General features: G+C 45.1%; 1 protein-coding gene and 1 pseudogene across 1 annotated transcript in view; one reads left to right on the plus strand and one right to left on the minus strand.

Annotated features, from left to right (window-relative positions):
• Nucleotides 1-10,350, plus strand: part of SPEF2 (sperm flagellar 2) — a 126,178-nt gene extending 115,828 nt beyond the window's left edge. The window contains exons 35-37 of the mRNA XM_066618176.1: nucleotides 165-401; nucleotides 2,289-2,411; nucleotides 10,246-10,350. Coding sequence (XP_066474273.1) covers nucleotides 165-401; nucleotides 2,289-2,411; nucleotides 10,246-10,350 — 465 coding nt within the window. The remainder of the gene's footprint in view (nucleotides 1-164; nucleotides 402-2,288; nucleotides 2,412-10,245) is intronic.
• Nucleotides 10,351-18,255: 7,905 nt separating this feature from the next.
• LOC136643495 (5S ribosomal RNA) lies at nucleotides 18,256-18,375 on the minus strand (annotated as a pseudogene).
• Nucleotides 18,376-22,061: the final 3,686 nt, after the last annotated feature.

Below are 22,061 nucleotides of genomic sequence, written 5' to 3' on the forward strand. Positions count from 1 at the left end.
TGTCATTTGTATACATTACAAGACACTTCTCTCAGCAGTAGGTTTGTCCTGGTTGGTAGTGGCCACCACCATTAATAGGGCATTGAAGAAATGTCCTCAGACATGAGTACCCACTGAGAAAAGCTCATCTCAACCTTACAATGTGTTACGCTTTTCTTCCCCAGCTTAGTTCTTCTGCCATACATTCAACAGCTGTACCAGATGAGCAAGAAGAGGAGGAGGGTGCTGAAGAAGCGACTGAGGAAGAGGAAGAGAAGGAAAAAGAGGATGAAGAAGAATCTTTCACCAATGAAGGAAAAATTTCCTTGCCTACATTGTTCAGAGTGTTTCAGCATGAAACAAACAAAGCTGCTGACAACAATCGGTTTAGCGGTTATCTGAAAGCAGAGAATAATTATGAGGTTGGTTAACCAATCAAGCTTCACTCCTCATGTAATTAATTATTAATGCTTACTTGATCATTATAATTATATGCATATAAAATTATATATGATTTAATACACATACACGTACTGTATCCTACTCTTATTCAGAGGTGTGTGGCAATTAGCAACAGATTATTAAAATTAATTCCCCTGGGGGCTGGGGATAAGAATAGGCCCTCAGTTTGGCTGTACTTGTCGTAAGAGGCGACAAAACAGCCACCGGGTCGATGGGACTCGTCAGCCTGGGAAGGCAGCTCATCTGAGAGAAGGAAAACTCTGACCCCAAACCTCCACTGCCTTGTGGCTACATCCAGTTATGGAAAAGGCTTCAGGAGTCAACCTTGAGGCAAAATCAGGAGCCGGAGTCCCTGAGGCAGTTCATGGCTGAACACAGTCACGTTCTGGCAACTCCTGCGACGCCGCTGGAACCAACCGTATTGGCCTCTGCCTTTCCATTGGACCATTCCAGCGACGTGGAGAGGGGGGATTTGCTGCATGGGTAACAGCCTATCCTCCATACCTACTTTACCCAGGCTTCGCGCACTGGAGAGGACACTCTGTTCCAGAACCACCATTCAGAGCGCGACACCATAGTCTTCCGAGACTGAAGGATGCCAACAACATTAAAATTAAAAAGAATATTATATGAATCTGTTTAACACTGGCCTACAAATAGCAGTCCAATCAATAAAGGCCTGTGCTGCTTCTGAAATATGATCAGTTCTCAATTGTGAACCTCCAGGGAAAAGGAAATTCTTAACTGAGGAAAAGTTGCACAAACCAGTGCTTGTGTCAGTGCAGAACAAATGAATTTCTGGGTTCCAGTTTATTTATAATATTTCTATCCTGCCTTTCCCCTACTCATGTGGATGTCCAAGGCGACTAACATAAAATGTACATAGCAGATAAAAAAATAAAACAATACAGCTACACATGATATATAGACATTAAATCGCAGCTGGTTTGGTTATTGATCTCTTTTATCATGAAGGAGCAAATGGCAGCTTACAAAGCAATGTTATTTAGTCAATAGTGATTTTAGTCAAGGTGTGGTAAGAGTTTTGCCCTCAGTTTTACATGTAACAAAAATGACATCAGAGTGTATTCTAAGAACCCTTTGTGGAAAATGTTCAGTTTGTGCAAGGGAGAAGGGTTGATTTCCCCCAACCCTCAGGAGCAGACTTTCAGAGAGCATAACTGGCTGCAGAAGAAAGGGGGGGGGGAATGGATGAAAATCTCCTCTCTCCCTTTGCCCAGTAGGAAACTTCAGCAAATGGAAGTTCTTGGATTGCAACTCCCCGTTTCCTAATGTCATGCACTGAGGTTTGCTACTTTTCCACAACCAAGCTGAGCCCAAAATGGCTCTCAGCAATGAGTTGTTGTTACAGAGCCTAATCATCCATGAGGGGGGAGTGCTGTTGAGTTGAATGGCACGATATAGTTCCAGCCTCCAAACTAACATTTAGCTAATACAGCAGCGCCCTGAGACTGCAGGCCTGAGTACATTTACGTGGGAGTAAGACCTATTGAATTGAATGGGACTTACTTCTGAGTAAACATGCATAGCCTAGTGCTACAGCATTTGTTTGTCTACGGGCGCAATCCTAACCAACTTTCCAGCACTGGCATAGCTGTGCCAGTGGGGCATGTGCTGCATCCTGCGGTTGGGGGGCAGTCATGGAGGCCTCCTCAAAGTAAGAGAATGTTTGTTTCCTTATCTCGGAGTTGCATTGCCTTGTGTCAGTGCTGGAAAATTGGCTAGGATTGCAGCCTGTGTCTTCTATAATGGCATGTCTTGATTGTTTTGTTTTGAATTGGCTTTCTTGTCTAAAAAAAGTAAGCATTTTGTATTCCTCTTTACAGCATTTCATTAAAATATACAAGGATCTTGGCTCTGAACGATTGGAACCCATCACAGTTGCACTTCTTCTGAAGCATCCCTACATGCAAGACTTGGTTAACAGCTACCAAGAGTATGCACTTCCTGTAAGTACTCCTTTCCCGGTAAATATACACAGATCTGGAATATATCTTTTCTCAAAATCCTGGGCAATTGAATAAATGTTGTCTTTCCCACATACAGTGATCAGAGCTGTTTCAACAGTTCTGCTTAGGTCACTGAAGCAAAAGTACTTAGAACTGTGGCGAGCAATCTGATATTTACCTCAAAATTGACATATCTGATGCAGTCAAATTACCAAAACAAACAAAATTTCTTGTTGAACATTCACTTTGTTTTAATACTCTTTGGTGCCTTTTGTTGCCTGTTACTACTCAGTGCCATTATTCTCCTCCTCCTTGGCCTTTGCTGTCCTCAGCCTCCTGACTAGTGGTCTGCTGTGATCAATGTGCTTTAACTGTGAGCTGTCTTAACACTGACCACATCAGATATGGCATTGTTCCATCCTCAAGACAATGATGTGGGTTGCCACAGTCAGTCAGATTTACTGGCAATGAGAACATATGAGACTGAGGGCAATGAGAACAAATAGGAAGTGGCGCCAAGAAGGACAGGAATATGCTTGGAATGAGCTTCAAAAATGGGAAGTGCTTTTTGACACTTATGGAAGTAAACATAGAATGAAGGAAATTATATTAAAAATCCAGTGGAGTCTGACAAAAGTGCAGAGGTCCTCTTTATCTTGAGTAATTGCTGCCCATCATTACACCCCAAGCAACTGAAGCAAGGCTGCATATTCTCTTGGAATAACTGAGATTTACAGCCCAATCCTATTGGGTGTTTATGCCAGTACACAAGGGCCCAGAAAGGGGGCTGGTTCAATATCAGTGGCACCTGTTGAATCCTGACCCCCTTCGCCAGCCTGATCTGCCTTTGCTGGTCAACACAGACCTGCACGAGCTGGTTCAGGTCTGAGTTGACCTATGGCAGCTTTGGGGACTTACAAGTGTTTCCTTACTTCAAGGAGGCCTCACCATGCTAAAACTCTCCTGCAGGTTACAGCAGAAGCCACCTTGGCACTGCTGCATCACTGTGCAGGGAGTTTGTTGGGATTAGGCCATTAGAAAATGAATTAACATTTTGCTTTTGTCACTTGTGCAATGGAATTTCTTGTGAATTTCTTAAAACATACAAAATTATGCATGGGAAGGTGGATAGAGAGATGGTCTTTACCCTCTCACATAATACCAGAACCAGGGGACAGCCACTAAAATTGAGTGTTGGGAGAGTTAGGACAGATGAAAGAAAATATTTCTTTACTCAGCGTGTGATTGGTCTGTGGAAGTCCTTGCCACAGGATGTGGTGACGGCATTTGGCCTAGATGCCTTTAAAAGGGGATTGGACAAGTTTCTGGAGGAAACATCCATTACAGGTTACAAGCCATGATGTGTATGTGCAACCTCCTGATTTTAGAAATGGGCTATGTCAGATGCAAGGGAGGGCACCAGGATGCAGGTCTCTTGTTATCTGGTGTGCTCCCTGGGGCATTTGGTGAGCTGGTGTGAGATACAGGAAGCTGGACTAGATGGGCCTATGGCCTGATCCAGTGGGGCTGTTCTTATGTTCTTATGTGCATGTGATAATCTTTCCTCCAAATTGGGCCATCCTATTCTAAGCCTGACTCACCTTTGCCTGCCACCTTTACTGTTTCCAGTGTTAGGCTGAAATGCTGAAAAGGAAATATTTACCTATCTGGACAATTCTTTAAGGCCGGCATTGGCCCAATGTAAGATAAAACAGGTTGGATTTCACTAGTGGGCACATCTAAGCGGTGCTAAGCACTTCTAAGCCTGCGGTGCTCTGTCAGGGTTATTGCTGATGAATGCTAACACTACAAGTAGGCATCATTTAGTTTAGTTAAGGGCTCTCCAGTCTGGGGATGGTCAAGAATTTTCTTTAACTTGAGAGGATCCAGTGTTACAAAGTGTGAGAGCAACAAACTCTTAAGCCTGACCCTGCATAATAGCTGTTTGATTAAGAGTGGGGTCTGATTTTGGGCTCAGTCCTGTCCAACTTTCCAACACCAATGCAGCTGCAATGTAGATCTGAGGAAAGGGAACAAATACTCCCTTATCTTAACGCAGTGCATCCCCCGTTGGCACAACTTTAACAGTGCTGGAAAGTTGGATAGGATTGTGCCCTTTGCCTATGAAAAATCAGGATGTCAAGTAGAACTTGCTTACAATAATGTTCCAAAGCAAAAGGTGCCTGTATGTTTCTCCAAACCACATCAAATAAATGACAGTACCAAAAAAAAAATTCTTTTTGAGACAAGTAAAACAAAGCAAACGCAGAGCTATGTTATTCTGAGATCAATTGCAAGATAAATGCAGCAAAGTGAGGGTGTGGTTTAGAAGGTGAAAGCATTGTCACTTGTGAAGCTGACAGAATCAGAGGAGCCCAGGTATGTTGCTGAGTAATGGAGCAGGTTGCTTCTTTGTGGGTGAAGTGCTGGCTTGATACTAAGCCTGTAGAATTTGTGGCCCACCAAGCTGAACAGAAGATACCAGCCATGTATTGTGACCAGCCTATATGGTGCTTGACATCTCTCCCACCTGGTGCCAGAAGGGCCCCCCTCATTTTTGCTCAGGTGGGTGTCCAAGCCAGGAGGTTTATCAAGCTCAAGCTGGGTTGTTGTACATGGTGGGTGGGCTGCATTTGGCTTCATGGGTCACTGGCTGTGCATGAATGCTTTTAAACATACAGATCAAGATTTTTAATTATGCACACCGAGGTACTAGACTTCTTAGAATATTTGTCATAAAACATCTGTACTTCTCCTTCACCAGCTGAACTATTACAATATAGTGGTTATTTTGTATTATAGAATGAATCAAGCTAGAAGGTTATGTCCTAAATCTCAACATTAAAACAGGGACTTCCTGTACACCTAACATGTATATGTCTAACAAAATGCCTAACAGATGAATCAGATCATCCTGGCCCATCTGTGAATGTGGGTGAAGCAAACAATGTCATTCACATCAGTGGCAGATTAGAGAAGAGTGAACAGATGTTGTCACCTCCCTCCAGTCTGCCATGGATGGAGCTGGCCTCCTTATCTGCTCCATCCTCTACGCAGACTCTTTAGCCCATTTTTGCCCAGCCCATAGGTGTACACATTTAGTCCCTGTTGTGTATATGCAATGTTGGGCAGAAATGGCTTAAACAAAAAAGGAAGTGCAGAGTGTGCTTGGATCAAAACCAACATGCTCCACTTTTCCTGCTTTCCTGTTAAGGAGCCTGCTGGAGAGGCCATGGAGGCAGGAAGAAGGACTGCCAACAGAGGTGAGTGAGCGGAGGGATGGATGTAATGAGGCGGACACCAGGGAAGGGAAGCGGCATGTTGGGCATAGGAGGGAGTGTGTCCTGGCATGTGCAACTTGTGCCAGTATACTATCTCCTTTCTTGCCTCCCAACACTCTCCTTTTGTCTCCTCAGACTTGTGCCAGCAAAAGAACTGGCACAGGTCCAAGGAGACCCACTGGCAATTGAGAGATTTACAGGGAGGTAATGGAAAATAAATTTTCCCTTTTCTCTCCCAAGCCTCCCTATCAGCCAGTGGTGTGGCTGGAGAGGGTGCAAAGAGCTAAGTTTTGCAGGGAGCCTCACCATGGCGTTCAAGTGGCCCCTCCCCTTCAGAGCCATTTCAGGTTGTGGGAACAAAACAGAGGTGCATTTTGCTCTCGAAGCCCGGAATGGCTCCAAAAGGGATGTGAGCTGCTTGCACGTCACAGTGAGACTTCCTGCAAAACTTAGTGCTTTGTACCCCCTCTGGCTATGCCAGTGCTGTCATCGCACCCCCCAACCACAGCATGCAGCACAGCCTGTTTTGGAGCTATGGTAGGGTAGGGAGTACCATGCTATGGTAGGGAGTACCATGCTATGGTAGGGAAAAGAAGGATTGAGCTGTTACTCTCACATTTTATCCTCCTTCCTTACTGTTCCTTTCTACTTTACTTTGTCTCTGTGTGTGTTTTTTTTAAAGAAGTGCTGTGCTGGTGGGTCTTTGAAGACCAGTGCTCTATAATGCAACAAATACTTCACTGTAGCAATGTATTGCAGGAGTCAGTGGTAGGCAGCAAATAGTTATGTTTCAGAACTCCATTAATAACATTTGTAGTTATTTTAATGATATTGTTGCCACCATGAAATAGAGATACATCAAGAGTAGGTCATCAACCCCACTGAGCCATAGGTGGGCTCACATCAGTCCCTTCAGGCAGGCTTTAGACTTCCTTTGGGATCTGTGTAGTATCTTCACCTGTGGGACAGCTACCTGTAGGGATCAAAGTGAAACACAGAGAGAGTAACAGGGACTTGACAGCAGCATCAGTCACACCTGTTCTCTGGTTTGAGATGCATACACAGCATGTCAGCAGAGGCACCTGTGAGAAACCCAGATGGTCAGAATGGGAAGGGTAGAGACATGAGAGGGAGATACCGCATCAGTACATTGCAGCATAGAATTGCCTCCCTTTCTTTTGCTCACCTGTGTGGGGTGCATGGTGGTTGCTTACCTTGTTAGGGTACTGAGGTAGAGGTTCCAGTTGGGTGCCTGCCTGTGGAGTCCTCCTGCAGCAGAACACCTGCAATAAGAATTCTGAGGAGACAAGTGTTACCAAAATATCTTGCTATACATGTCCGTACAAAGTGCTTCTTTTCTGAGCTGAGTATCCTTTCACCGCAGTTCCCATTACTTCTCTGGGAGACCAGAGAAGTATACAGCAGGGGCATAACTCAGAACACCACCCAATGCTACTTCAGTTTCACAGGCTCTGCTTCATTACAAAAACCAACAACTCCTTACTCCTCCTTGCACAGTCTCTTTAGTAGTGGAAGTGCAGGCCCTCTGGTATGTTTTAAAGGGACAGCACAAATGATGTTGCGCCCTCATTTGCACAGTTCCTGCAATTCAGACTGGAAGTCCTGCATCTGCGTGTCTGAAGAAACTGTTCCTGGAACAAGGTAAGGAAGTGAGTTGTCCCTCCTGTTCTTTATGGGGTTATTCCTACCTATGTCTACTCTGTCACTGGTGTAGCATTGTTCTGGCATCAGGGGCATGTCCGTTGTCTGAAGAGGAGTTAAGATATAGTGTACATCAAGTCCTTATTGTCCCTTCTATGTTCCTTCCCATCATGCCCCAGTCTTCTCTGTATTTTGGCCTCACCACTGCCACTGACACCACCCCCTTCTCACCCCTGATCCACCCTCCTCCCTGCCCTATCATGGCCCCATTCCTTCCCATCCCTTTCTGACCTCTCCCCACCTCCTTCCCACCCACCCCCCACCCACCCCCGTGCTGATTTACTGGTGCTGGAGGGTGTCCTCTGGCTGTTGACACACGGATCCAGCTGCTTGTGGTGTGCGGCAGCAGCCAGGCTATGCAGACTGTTCTGTTGCAATTTGCAACAGCCATAAAGCACCTTAAGTTGCCAGGACACTTGTTCCAGCAGCCTAAGGCCCAAATAGGATTGGGCAGTTAGAGACGTTTTTGAGGCTCCTCATGATGTCCTCGGGGAGATGTGAGTCACTCCAAACATTCTAGATTTTCATTCTTAATAATCAGTTCCTTGAAGTGGTGTTTTTCTTTGAAACCAATTCCTCTCTATTCTGAGTCATGCCTGCTAAGTAACAACCTTTTAAATTCAAAAACAAAATAAAAATAGTATTTACTGTTCAAGTATTTATTTATATCTGAAGCAGAACTTCTTATAGATGGACTGATTAGTATGTGAAGGCATTTACAGCCCAATCCTGAGCTGCCCGGAGCTCCCGGACCCGGCGGCTCCATGGAGGGCTGCCGCTGGATCCTGCGCCTCCCACGCTACTGCTTGCCCAAGTAAGGGAAGCAGCCCCGCAGTGGTCGCCGCTACAGCCCCACAACCAAAAGGGTGCCAGTAAAGGAGCTCATGTAGAGCAAGCAGCCCTGCACAAGTGCCTTGGATCCTGCAGAGCTCGGCTCCACAGATCTGTCTCTCTCCCTCCCCCGACATGCCTCCCCCACACCCTCAGCCACGCCTTTCCCCTCCCTGAAATGTGTCCCCCATGCCCCCGGCCACGCACCTGCCTCCCATTCCACAGCCCAGCGGTCCAGGTGACTACAGAGCTGTGGAACCCAGGCGACCACCGGGTGCTAGCCCAGTGCCGGCTGGTGCTGGGCTAGCTCCGGCAGGAGCCTGGCAGTAAGCCCCACAAATGTGCCTTATGGCACATTTGTGACTGAGGTCCACGGCGCAGAGCCATGCCATGGACCTCAGGATTGGGCTCTTAGCTGATAAGCTTGCTACGAAATTACGAAATTCCATGCTGAAGGAAGTAACAAACCCATTATAGTTATTTGTACCATTTTTCGCAAAATTGACTTTCTTTTATGTTGCATATTGTACTCGCACACACAAATACACGTTTTCATCTCCCTCTCGCACATACATGCAGTTTCCTTTCCTCCTATAGTTTTAACCTCATCTTCCCTCACACCTAATCTATCTCACCTGATCTCATTCTGTTTGTGATCCTTCACCTTCCCATTTCTTCCCTTGACCAGAGGCCAACCTTCTCCCATCTCCAGCATCCTTCGGACAAATAGGGGAGGGCTGGTGCCTGATGCAGGGTGACTTTAATGTTTGACTTTGCCAAGCTTCTGATCTTGATTACATCTCTGGCCCCACATACTATTTTAATTAGAAGCAAAGTTTCTATTCACTTTTGTTTGCCCCCCCCCCCCATGCTACTAAAGAAGTTTAAATTTAAAAATACAGGCCAAATTGACATAGTCTTCATAAAGTCTACTTTGACCTGAACAACCCAATCCTAACTGAATTCCCATGTAGTGCTGCAGATGCAGCAGTGTAGGCTACACTACATCCCATGGAGGAATTTTGGCTGCTGAAGGTCTTTTGGGGTAAGGGAACATTGTCTCCCTGTCCCTGGATAAGTCCCAGTAACCATATGGGTTAACGTGTAATTGCACCAGCGATATCACTGGCACAAGTCCAAGTAGATCCTTGCAGGTGGACTAGGCTACAGTGTGAACTGGAGTCACTGATCCCACCCTCTCCCAGGCCCGATCCACCCACCTCCATTGCCACTCTCCGCCTGCCCTGATCCACCCCCTCGCTTCCCTCCACATCCTCCTCAGCGCTGGATTTACCTGGTATGGCAGGTTTCCCTGCAACCACCAGGACCAGTGGCAAGGCTGCTGCCTCCTCGTCTGTGCACCGGCAATGAACACTGTCGCAAAGTGCTTTACAACACTTTTGTGACGGCGCACACTGGTAGAACACACATTGCACCTTCACAGGGATGCAATAGGATTGGGCCATTGGTGTGTTCTGAACTAGACTTCCTCATGTTTACCCAGTCCTGCCCCAAGCAGCACACCCCTTCCTCCTGTAGTCATGACCTTGTGATGCAAGCCAGACACTCTCTCAGTCTTCACACAATCCTTTCCATTTCCCCCCTTTACAATTTTTTCGCATTACTACTTTTTATTTATTTTTCATATTTTTATGCTGCCCTTCCTCTAAGGAGCTCAGGGTGGGGTACATAGTTCCTTCCCTCCTTTGTCCTCACCACAACCCAGTGGGGTAGGTTAGGTTGAGAGATAGTAACTGGCCTAAGGTTACCCAGGAAGCTTCATAGCTGAGCGGGGATTTGAACCTGGATTTTCTAGGTCCAACTCCAGAAACACTACGTAATCTTGGCTCTGTTTATCAATATGGTGGGTTTCCCAAACCCTGTAATCTACTTTTGGCAACCCGCTTTCCCTCCAGAAAAAGTAACCACAGTAATCAGTAGAGAAGTAGAGGGGGTTTTGTTTGTTGTTTTCTTTAGTTTACCTGTTTGTTTTTTTACAGACAATTTACGGGACGGATGGAAATTTCCCATGGGTCAGGGTCAACTACGAGAAAAGGTTGAGCAGATGGAATACATTGCTGAGTGCAATTAAAAAGTATAAATAGGATTTTTCCCACAAATAAGTTTTAAAATATGAACCAACAAAGGTAGAGTTACTGGTTGGCTGTTGCACACCTAACCTGTTTTTTTGTTTTGTTTTGTTTCAATGCTATGAGTTGTATTGTATCAATATTGTTGGTGAAGGAAGTGTTTGTTGTCTTGGACTGTCTGTAAGAGAGACACTGAAGCCATGAATCTGATTCATCGTTATTTTTGTTAGCTTAAACCTTTACAAATGTGTATTTTGTTCTTGAACTATCTCTTATATTCCTCATTTGTGTATAGTAATTCTAGAACTAAACAAAATAATTCAGTGGTATTTGTGCATGGCAGTGTTGGTAAAAAAGAATGACAGGATAACTTGTAATTCCTTAAAACTAAAACAAAAATTAACTATCCACCCTATCCTGACTAACAGCTCAATCCTATGCAGGTCTACTCAAAAGTAAGTCCCATTAAAGTCTATGGTGCTTACTCCCAGGAAAGTGTGGATAGGATTGGGCTGTAAATTCCCACATGGCAATGCAGCAGCATTGGTGCAGGCTGTGCTGCATCCCTTGGGGGGAATCATGGCTGCTGGAGCTCTCCTTGGGGTAAGGGTCCCCTTGCCCTGAGGTAAGCCCCAATGACCCAGTCTCAATGGGTCAGCCTGGAACTGCACCAGTAATATCGTTGGCACAAGTCCGCACTGATCCATGTTGGGGGGAATCGGGCTTGGGAAGGGGGCTAGGACATGGCGTGTAGTGGCACTGCCAACCTTGCCCCCTGAGCCTGACCCACCCCCATTGCTACCCTCCCTCCACCCATCCCACCTCTCCCTGCTCTCTCCTGCTTTCCCCTCATCCCTATGCTGTACTTACTTGGTCCAGTGTGCATTCCTGTGAGCGCACGCGAGAAGGCTGTGGCCTGCATGCTGGCTAGAAACACTCTTGCAAACTGCCTTGTAGCGCTTGTGCAACAGCTCGTGTTGGCAGAACACACGTTCTGCCCATGCACTGGATTGTCAGGATTGGGCCATGTGTCACTTTAATAACACTTGCAAATATATGGTGCAAATGTATTATAGAAGACACTTTGAAAAATGTGTCTTACACTGCAGCCAGTTTTCCACCATAAGTGGGGGGGGGGTATAGTTAGTTGTACATAAGAATTAACCTGTTTCTAAACACATAGTATGCATTCAGTGGACAAATATATGTAAGATATATAAGTATATCTGCAGATAAGGATATTTTTCTGGTTGTTTGTGGATATATCTATTGTCTACAAAACCTACCTTAGTCCACACAGTAATGTCCTTCTAAATTGTTTTTCTCTTATTTCTATAGGATTTTAAAATTATTCTGCAGAGAGCAGACCAAACACAGCCAGTTAATGGAGATAATCCCATCTCGGAAAGAAGTTGAAATAACAGCAATGGGGAGAAACTCTGGAGGTTTTTTTCCAAAACAGAAAAGAGTCTCATGGGGTCAATCCTTCAGTCCTTATCTAGGTGTGGAACTCCATCCTTCTGTTAGCATAGTTATGTTTTGTATTTACACTGTTTTAAATAAAGGTTTATTTAAGAAGATTGGTTATTTCAGGCAAAGGATTCAGGCATGTACTATAATAACATGATCTAAAATATTATGGACCATGTCACACATTATATAAGACAAACTCAGGTTTGTTGCTCTGTGTTCACTCAGCCAGGGAGGAGCCACGCAAAAGCCTGGTTTCTTGGAACACATCCTATGTCATTGCATTCACAGTATACATCTTTAGGAGTTAAAACTTACACGTACATGTGAAAATGTGAAGTGCTCCTAAGGCTGCAAAGCTAAGAATGCTAACTTGGAAGTCAACCTCACTGGATCAACAGAACCAAGTAGATGTGATTAGGATCAGGCTGCTATATACAGAGCAACTGCTTATTATGTATTGGCGGTAGAGCTTGAGATTATTCTATTGAAATCAATGAAACATGATCATAAATAAATGTTATAGATGCCTCCTCACTGCCTCCTCACAATGTTCCGTATTCAGCCAATTTATTTTATCTAGCATTTTCTAGATAAATTTTAATGTATTTCACCATTCCCTCATTCATTTTCACAACCACCGTGTAAGGGAGATTGGCATCCAAATATGTGTACACTCAAGGTCTCCTTGCACCAGTAAATTGTACGCTGTCAACTGTCCAATATGTATAAAGCACTGAGGCTAACGGAATGACTCCAAAGGGGAGAGGGCCGCTTGCACGCCTGCGGTGAGGCTCTGTGCAACACATTGCGCTTTGCAAACCAAGGCAAGGCACCGTGCAAAACTTAGTGCTTTTCAACCCCCTCTAGCTTCGCTACTGGGCAGATCTACCAGGAAGAGAATGCTAAAGCTGCAGCACCATAATCCCAAAAAGGACCCTGTCCCAGCTCCACGCTAACTGTATCTGCATTTATAGCAGGCCAGAGAGCAGGATCTGAGATAATGATGGATAGGCTCATATGCATGTAGGCAATCTGCAGGAACTCACAACTTTTGCAGGAATGTCATCAATAGTCTATGATCCCATTTTCACCTGAATTTCAGTCCATCAGATCTTGGAAAGCAAAACTGGACGCTCATGCTGTTGGACTACACTTTATGGTGCAAAGAGCAGAATCTCCCATGTACAGTTTCAATAAGCAAACCATGTTGGGTCTCATCTCTGGACCTTTTATTTACACAAGCAAACCATTGTAGCCTCTTAAACAAAGAACTGCCTTGTAAACAGTCAGAAGCATATTGTACCCCACAGAGAGTGCTGAAACCTCAACATCCTTCTTGTTTTAACTTGTTACCAAACAGATTTTAAAGATGCACACAAACCAAGCGACTGTCTCCTCCTCCTGCTACAGTCAAAATTGGACTTCAGATCCTCCAGTAGTCTAACACAGCATAGCCTTAGGTTGATATCAAACTGTGGCTGAAGACTATGTGACTTTTCAGGGTTGGGGCCACTGCTGAACAGCATGAGAGGAGCAACAGAGATACATACGGGTGTGGTGGCTTGCAGAATCAGTCACACTTTGGGTGCATGCCTCTGTTTATAAAAACAGGAGCCAGCAAATGCATCTTTTTTCTCGTGTGGGTTGAACTTAGTTCATCTCCGTCTTTGCTCAGATTTTCTATGCACTGATTTGTGTGCCAGTTCAGTAATTTAGTCATTCCTCTGGTAGGTTGTTCACCCTTTGTAGTTAGTTTGATTTTTAAGCATTGACTGTACAATTATGCATTTAACTAATCGCATAGGTCCAATTTTAATTGATTATTTTTAAGCTGAAAAACTAGAGAGCTAGGGTGCTTCATAATGTTCCAACACTGAGCCATTCAGGGCTTTACCCACCTATTCTGTTCTAAATTGGTAGAACTTGTTCCCTTAAGTAACATCTTCCCAAGATTATACATGTGACAACATAATGTGTTTCTTGTCTAGAGAGGAGCAACACTTGTTTATATACATCTAAACTCAGGACTGGCCTAACCGTGAGATTGACTGAGGCAGTGCTGTATTTTCTGTCTTGCATCCAGAACTAGAAGACCAGCCCTGAGTTCGCTTGTTGGTTCTATTTTGCTCTGATTTGTTCCGGCTTTCTCGTAACTGTACCCTGCTTGTGATGTTATATCACTTGCTGAAGCGTAGGACAGGTACAAACTGACCTAGTTTGATATGAGTGTGCTACAGTCCTCGGATATAAGATGACCTAATTCAGATCTGAAATAGTTGATACAATTGTTCTCATTCTGAATTTGGCTGTGATATGCCAAATCAGCTATAAAGGTGACCTGATTCAGCTCAGAAATAGCTAGGCAGAATTGTCCTCACTCTGAATTCAGCTGTATATAAAAGAGTAACCCGCCCCCCCAGTACAAACCCCTGTACAACTTTGACTCACCAAGCCAAATAGAGTGGACCAGACAAGATCCTCTTGGTTTTATAGGCTCAGGCAGGCAGCAGAAACAGATGTACTGAACCACTTCCTTGGTATGATAAGAAGGACAGACCAGGAGCTATTTTGGCAAAAACTCTTGAACTTTCGCTTGCACAAAGCCCATCCTTTGCTTACCTCGCCTTGCCATTTTCTGGTCTCTGACATTCAGGAAGAACCTGAGTGCCAATCGCCTCATGGATTCATGGCTGGTGGGCTGCATTTTGCTAAGGGAGCCAGAAGGTGCATTGGACAAATGTTTCTAAGTTACCATATGTGTAAAAGGTAGTGTGATAGTTCTGTCTTTTACATGTATTGTCATTTATTTCTGTTTGAAACTAGCTCCAAGACTTGTAATGATAGCTGTGGTTGCAGAATCAAAGAAGTAAGGAATGGGAAAATTAGGAAAGGGCCTTCTCATCCTAGGGCTCTTCATTCCAGCCATATTCCCCATCGGTGTAGTGCAGTGTTTCTCAAACTGTGGGTCAGGACCCGCTAGGTGGGTCAGGAGCCAATTTCAGTTGGGTCCCCATTCATTTCAATATTTTTAATATATTAGACTTGATGCTACCATGGTACGTGACTACATTTGGGGAAATGTTACAGCTCTGTACTTTTAACAGGCAACTATGTATATGCTTTTAACAATGGTAGGGACTTACTCCTAGGTAAGTGTGGATAGGATTGCAGCCTAGGATTGTTAAAAATTGTCCTGCTTGATTATGTCACTTCTAGTCATGACATCACTTCCGGTGGGTCCTTACAGATTCTCATTCTAAAAAGTGGGTTCTGGTGCTAAATGTTTGAGAACCACTGGTGTAGTGCAACTGGGGGGGAAGAAATGGGGTTGGTACACCCATCTTGTATTTTTTGCATTGTGGCAAAAGTAACTTGGACAAAGGGGTGGAGGTGAGGGGAAGGAGACTCTTCTTTACCTCTTAACCTGGTCTTCAATGCCACAGAACAAGGTGGTAACAATCCTCAGTTGACAAAATAGACTTCACTAAAAGGAGAGGCACTAATTTTCAATGTTGCCCCATGTAAAGAAGACCTCCCTATCAGTAAAAACTACACATTCCAGTGAGTCATTTTAGACCAGCTTGTTCACTGTTATGCTATTTGCTTGGAGTTATATTTCAGGGTGTTCTTCACTGAGGGGACCATCCCAAAATATGCCCCCCCACTTTCAGCCCTGAAGAAGCACTGTCCATCCTACTGCATTTCCACCTAGACTGCTACATGGTATAGACCAGGCCTCTCTCCACATCAGTCTGCTTGGCAATTCCTCCCCCCTCCAAACCTGGTGGCAGTTTCCTTGGCAGAAGTATACACAGGAACACCACCTCTGCACTACATAAAACCTCAAAACCTTCACCATGCTCCTCATGCATTGCCATCAAACCCAGAAGCCCTTGACTTAAGGAAGGGTCCAGTTGGTAAGGAGAGGAACGATCTGTTCCTTGCTCAAGCCAGTGGGAAGCAGATCATTGTGGCTGCAGATCATTGGCAGCAGGTTGGAGGGAAGCAGTGGTGGCAGAGTCTGGGTGAAAGGCACTCTTAAACCTCTCACAGTCTGCCACCGAGGTACCCTGCATCAGGTTGTCTCATGGATGGGCTGGCCATGACTGCACATTGCACACTATGGGCCGAATTCTGTTCAACTTCCTGGTTCTGATGCAGCTGTGCCAATAGGGCACATGCTCCATCCTGCAGTGGGGTGGTGGGGAGAGAATCACAGAGGCCTCCTCAGGGTAAGGGAAAATTTGTTCCCTTACTTCAGGGCGGCATTGCAGCCGCATTGGCACTGGAAGGTTTGGGCCCTATGTTCCTTTTGAAAGTTACCCTCCCTGCAGCTGCTTTTAACCCAACCAAGGAAAAGCTAAGAGTACCTAGCAGTAGAGGTTTAAGCAGGTGGGGGACCCTGATTTTCAATAGGCAAGTGGCATGACAAGATAGGATTAAGAATCCTCTCTGCCCCTATCCTGGATTTCCATTTTAAATTGCAGCCTTGGTAACTGGCTTGTGTACAAAATGAATAGTGAAACTACATAATGTAATTAGCAGAGAAAGAAGATCACAGAAAAAAAGATTTCTCTCTAAACAGCAAAGTTATTTTAAAACAAAGTGCACAGTTCTCTGCCCAGCAAGTTCTCTGTTCTCTGCCCATAAAGTTCTCTGCCCATAAAGAGGATTCATTGTAATCCTGACCAGCACAGCTTTCAGAGTGCTTAGGAGGCTCTTGGGTCTGTATGGTACGTGACACTTTTACCTGTGGTTTATACATTTGTTTTCAAGTGCCTTACCAGAAGAACCACGAGCGTGCATTGTCAAAAGATGCATAGGAGCGAATGACAGTGTGCTGCAGTCACAGTCTCACATTTATCATTTCATTACATAATCAGAGGGGAAAACCAATATTCTGCAACCACAGAATTAACTGATTATGTTGAAGTTCCCCAATTCATCTCATTCTCACACTCAGTCCCACACTTCTCTTATTCTTGGCCAGACAATCACAGTGGCAACACTGATGATCAAGGAATTAAGTTGAGAGAACAAAAGGATGGAAAAGCACTCTCTCTGTTCACCCACACGCTCCCTGGTTCACTCATATTTACGGAGGCTAACTGGTTTTTGCGCACTTGATGGAATTGCTGGACTGGGATCAAAAGAGAACCAACAACTTGGGATCTGTTCCACCTTCCTTCAGTACCTTGTAAGAACATAAGAAGAGCCCTGCTGGATCAGGCCAAAGGCCTGTCTTCCAGCTTCCTATCTCTCACTTTTGTCTTTTAAACCTTTGGGTGATGCTTTGTAAACTCTCTCTCTCTCTCTCTCTCTCTCTCTCTCTCTCTCTCTCTCTCTCTCTCTATCTCTCTCATTGCTTGTCCTCTGGCCTCATTACATTGGTCCTCTGGGGAAAGAATCTTATGAACTGGTCTAAACTGGATTTCTTTCACAGCATCATAAACAGAATCTGTGGGTCCCACTTTCTCAGCCATCCCTTGCTGTCTCCCATGTGTGTCTGCTGGGCTTCCAAGAGGTTTTGCAACATCAATCTCTCAAGAGATGCCAATTTCCTCTTATTGCTTCCTCTTTAGCTCTCCCTGTAAGTTTTGCAAAACCTACCAAAAACTGGTTAATTAACAAACAAATCAAAGAGTTCAGGATGCACCACTATGGTGGCACTTTTAGTTCAGCCTCAGTTCCAGGTCATTCCTGGTGGAGTCCTGCCACTTCCACAGAGAACCATGGGCAAAGGGAGGTCTGCAGCCTCATCCACTACTACCTTGGTAGGTCTACTGCCTCTTTGCTCTGGCTCAGGCTCCCTTTCTAGCCAATTTGGAGTAGTTCCTCTTTCTAGGGACCCCCCCTTCCCTTCCTTGGATTTCCTGTTCTGTTTCTCTGTTTCCTTCCCTGTCCATCTCACTCTCTTTCCTGCTCTTTTTGTGTCTTCCCTTCCTATCCCCTCCCTCTTCAACCTTACCTCTGCTCCATCTATCTCTCCCTTCCTTTTCATTCTCCCAACTTTCTGTTCCTTCTCCTTGCTGTGTATGTCTCTGCCTCTTCTTCTGACTTCCATTTTCATCACTACCTTCTTCCTTGGCAACACCTTTAAAGAGCTGATACTGACTGCTAAGCTCTGTCCCCTAAGATTGGTGTGAACTTCGAGGCTGACAAACATCTCTTGGCTCCCCAAGGGCTGGTGATGACATCACCTGGTGCCACAAAAGGGAGCTGCCAAGTGGGCCACCGGAGCTCACAGGGAGACTCATATATCAGTTCTGATGTCTGATCCAAGCAAGATCCCATTAAGGACATGCATTTGATTTTCATATCACCGTGCTCCCACCCCAGGTAATCACTTTTAAACTCACACATCAATCAATGCAGAAAAAGACAGTTTTGCAGTCCAGTGGTTGCATGGTTGGTTGGCAACCTTCAGTCTCGAAAGACTATGGTATAAGCCTACAGCACCAGGTATTCCCAGGTGGTCTCCCATCCAAGTACTAACCAGGCCTGACCCTGCTTAGCTTCTGAGATCAGACGAGATCAAGCATGTGCAGGGTAAGAAAGGAAACTGAGCGCTTTCCACATGCGCTGCCTCCGACGCATCCTCGGCATCACCTGGCAGGACAAAGTTCCAAACAACACAGTCCTGGAACGTGCTGGAATCCCTAGCATGTATTCACTGCTGAAACAGAGACGCCTGCGTTGGCTTGGTCATGTCGTGAGAATGGATGATGGCCGGATCCCAAAGGATCTCCTCTATGGAGAACTCGTGCAAGGAAAGCGCCCTACAGGTAGACCACAGCTGCGATACAAGGACATCTGCAAGAGGGATCTGAAGGCCTTAGGGATGGACCTCAACAAGTGGGAAACCCTGGCCTCTGAGCGGCCCGCTTGGAGGCAGGCTGTGCAGCATGGCCTTTCCCAGTTTGAAGAGACACTTTGCCAACAGTCTGAGGCTAAGAGGCAAAGAAGGAAGGCCCATAGCCAGGGAGACAGACCAGGGACAGACTGCACTTGCTCCCGGTGTGGAAGGGATTGTCACTCCCGGATTGGCCTTTTCAGCCACACTAGACGCTGTGCCAGAACCACCTTTCAGAGCGCGATACCATAGTCTTTCGAGACTGAAGGTTGCCTTGGTTGCACCTTGGTTGCATGGTGAATACAAGCACCTTGACTCTTGATTTGGCACCACCTACATTTCATTTGGAAATTTCCCATGTGTCTGCTGTGCAATTAGATTGACCTCATCTAGGCTTACACCAACAGGAGTTTGCTTTTTTGGTTCTGTGGTGAATGGGGATCCTTCACCCTTCTAGCAAAGTCCTGGTCTGTCTTAAAAGGGAACTGGCCAGGCTCAGGCAGTGTATGAAGTTCTGCTGTTAGGATGCCTGTGACCCACACATTTCCTAGAAAGACTTAGAGCCCAGTCTTAGCCATGTCTACTCAGAAGTAAGTCCCACTATGATCAGTGGGGTTTACTCCCAGGTAAGCATGGATAGGATTGCAGCTTGAGTTAAGTGCCACCCCCACAGGTCCCTCTGTTATCTTTATACTGATTTCATCTCTCCTTATTTGAAATCTGTGGGCCACTTTATTCCTTCAGCAAAACTGAGTGGTAAAGTTTCAGAAGCATTGGTAGCCAGATCACTTCAGGTCACAAAGGTGAAGTTGGACGGTTTTCCTTTGGACAAAAAAATTCCTGCAAAGAGAAAAATGGCATGTCATCTGGAGGGTTTGGCCCCCTGATGTGATAGCTTTCTTCCAGGAGAGGATTTTCCTTTGTTCTTGTTCAGAAGGATCACATCCATGCAACCTGCTCCTTCAACTGCAGTCTTTAAGTGGTGCAGTCAAAGAAAAGCAAACCTGCTTTCTTCAAGGGACTGTATAAACTGGCACTGAGAAGAGAGCTAAATAAAACTATGGCTCTGAATTCTGTTTTCCCCCTCTTTGGGTCATGTTATTCAAGACTTTGAACTGTCATAGGTCAGCTACTGATAAAAGCAAGCCATGGCAACAGATGTGCTTCTCATTCTCATTCCTGGAGAACGGGGGAATTCACAGAAAAGGAACTGCTTGTGTCAGCAATATTGATCTTAGTTTCATAAGAGCAAACCAGAGCCACACAGCAGTGGTGTTGTTGGCCAGACATCACAGATACAAGTTAAATTTCTGTGTTTCATCTTCCTCCTGCACCAAAATTTCAGGCAGGCTTAATACATCTAGAGCCCAATCCAGTGCTTGTGCTGTGATGATATTGCATTGGGATGGGCACTAACCTTAGTGCTGGCACCAATATTAGGGGTCCTTGCAGTGCCCCTCTACCTGTTCCTTAATGGTGCACTAAGTGCTGCTGCAGCCACTAGTTCCAAGGGTACAAGGGTTAGCCTGGCTAGGTGGGCTATCTGATGGACAGGGACCCTTAGTAAGTGCCAATCCTGGCTGACCTCTGTCTAAGATGATAATGCAGTAGGAAGCTGCTCAGAGATCCCACATCTTCTGAGTGAGAATCACTTGCTGCATTGGGTCCTCTTCCTCCCGTAAGGATTTTTACCAGTGCCAGGTACGAGCAGACTGGGTTGAAGGCTTTACTGCTACGGTATTTTCATTTTTCCTTGAGCTGCACTGGTATGATGGGGTGAATCTTAGAGGTTATACAGAAAGATCCTGGCCACCATTTAGGGATGGTCTTTGCTTCGAAAGAGAGTGCCTTTTCTGCTGTGTGGCTAACTATGATGAGGTATAAAACTGCACAGCTTTTCCACAGTGTAACCTTCTGTGTATTCCAGAACAGGCCTTTTGGACCTAGGGTCACAAAGGTTCAATTAATGTGTTGCAATTGCCATCCTGGCTGAATTTATCTGAACAGCTTTCTGGAGCACCAACTACCTGATGCCACTGCTATTTTTCAAGGCAAAAAAATGGACTGAAATCTGATTCACAATTTTACTTTCCTTATCTGAGAATTGCCACTGTCATGCAATGGATCATGGTTCAGTTGTGTAAAATCAGTGCTCAGCTACCTCACAAATGCAATCCTTTTCAGTAGAAGGAAGCTTTACAGTAGAACCAAGGGACTGACACATGAGCATTCTTGCCTCGGGACAAGTTTAGAATGGTTTTCTTGTGCCAGTTATGCTTAGGAGCACCATTCTCACCAGCAAGGATGAAAACAGACATAATATTAAAAAGTGGTCCTCGATTGTGTGTTGAGCCCAGTTTTGCACCTGTCAAATGACTGGCACGTACACCAGTAAACTGCGCGCTAATTCAACCGCTGGTTCTGTTGTTCGCCATCCTCCCCACCTGCTACAGTTAGCAGGACTCTAGGTATATCCTACAGTGAAGACAATGAAGCTGGATGGAGAACAGGGCTTGGGGTGAGTGGGGAGAAACAAGCAAGAGAAGCTACAGCATTCTGATCTCCCAATGCCTTAGGAGTCTTGAAAGATCAAGACAGGTCTCAAGGTTGCAATCTGGGAGCACAACAAGGAAGAACTTCTAATGATATATAAACAAATGGGTTTCACGTTCTCTCAGAAGACTCTGGCAATGAAGAATTTGTGAGAATCGACATTTTGACCACTTCTTCAGCCCTCAGCTACCCTGACTTCAACTGTCTGGAAAAAAAATTGAACATGTATATTTCCAGAGACCTTGCCAGTAGCCAGAGTTGCCAACATTTATCCTTGCAGGGCTTCTGTGTTTTAACAGCCACATGGCAGTCATTAAATGGGGAATGGTTCACTGATTGCTCTTTTTTTCCTTGCCATTTGAGAAGGGGCATTTGTTGGGGGGGGGGGAAATTGGCAGCTCCATTATGTCTCCTCTGCCTTCTAGCTCCCCCAAAGTGCTAGTATTTTGTTAGGGTGACTGCAAGCAAATATAGAGAGGGCTCCAAATTTTCATAGTTGTATAGGAGAAGACATTTCAGCAAGTGACACTTATGCAAGAATGAGAAACGATGAACCTGTTGAAATTCACTCTTTTTCACAACCATGGAAGTTACTGGAGCTCTACCCTCCTTTGTATAGGATCATCCTGTCTTCATGGCTACAGTGTTGTTACAACTCTCACTAATTCTCTATATACTCATTTTGGAGGACTCTTGATAGGAGCCAGACTTAAGGGAGGTGGAAGGGGCAGCCTCCCTCTCTTCTTCCATATCACATTCCTCAAAAGCAGATATATTTCTTATTCTTAGGGGGTATTCAAAAGTAACCACACATGTACATGCTTGTCAATTGTACTGTTTTAGCAGT

Source organism: Tiliqua scincoides, chromosome 2 (assembly GCF_035046505.1).
Source record: "Tiliqua scincoides isolate rTilSci1 chromosome 2, rTilSci1.hap2, whole genome shotgun sequence".
Taxonomy (NCBI): Eukaryota; Metazoa; Chordata; class Lepidosauria; order Squamata; family Scincidae; genus Tiliqua; species Tiliqua scincoides.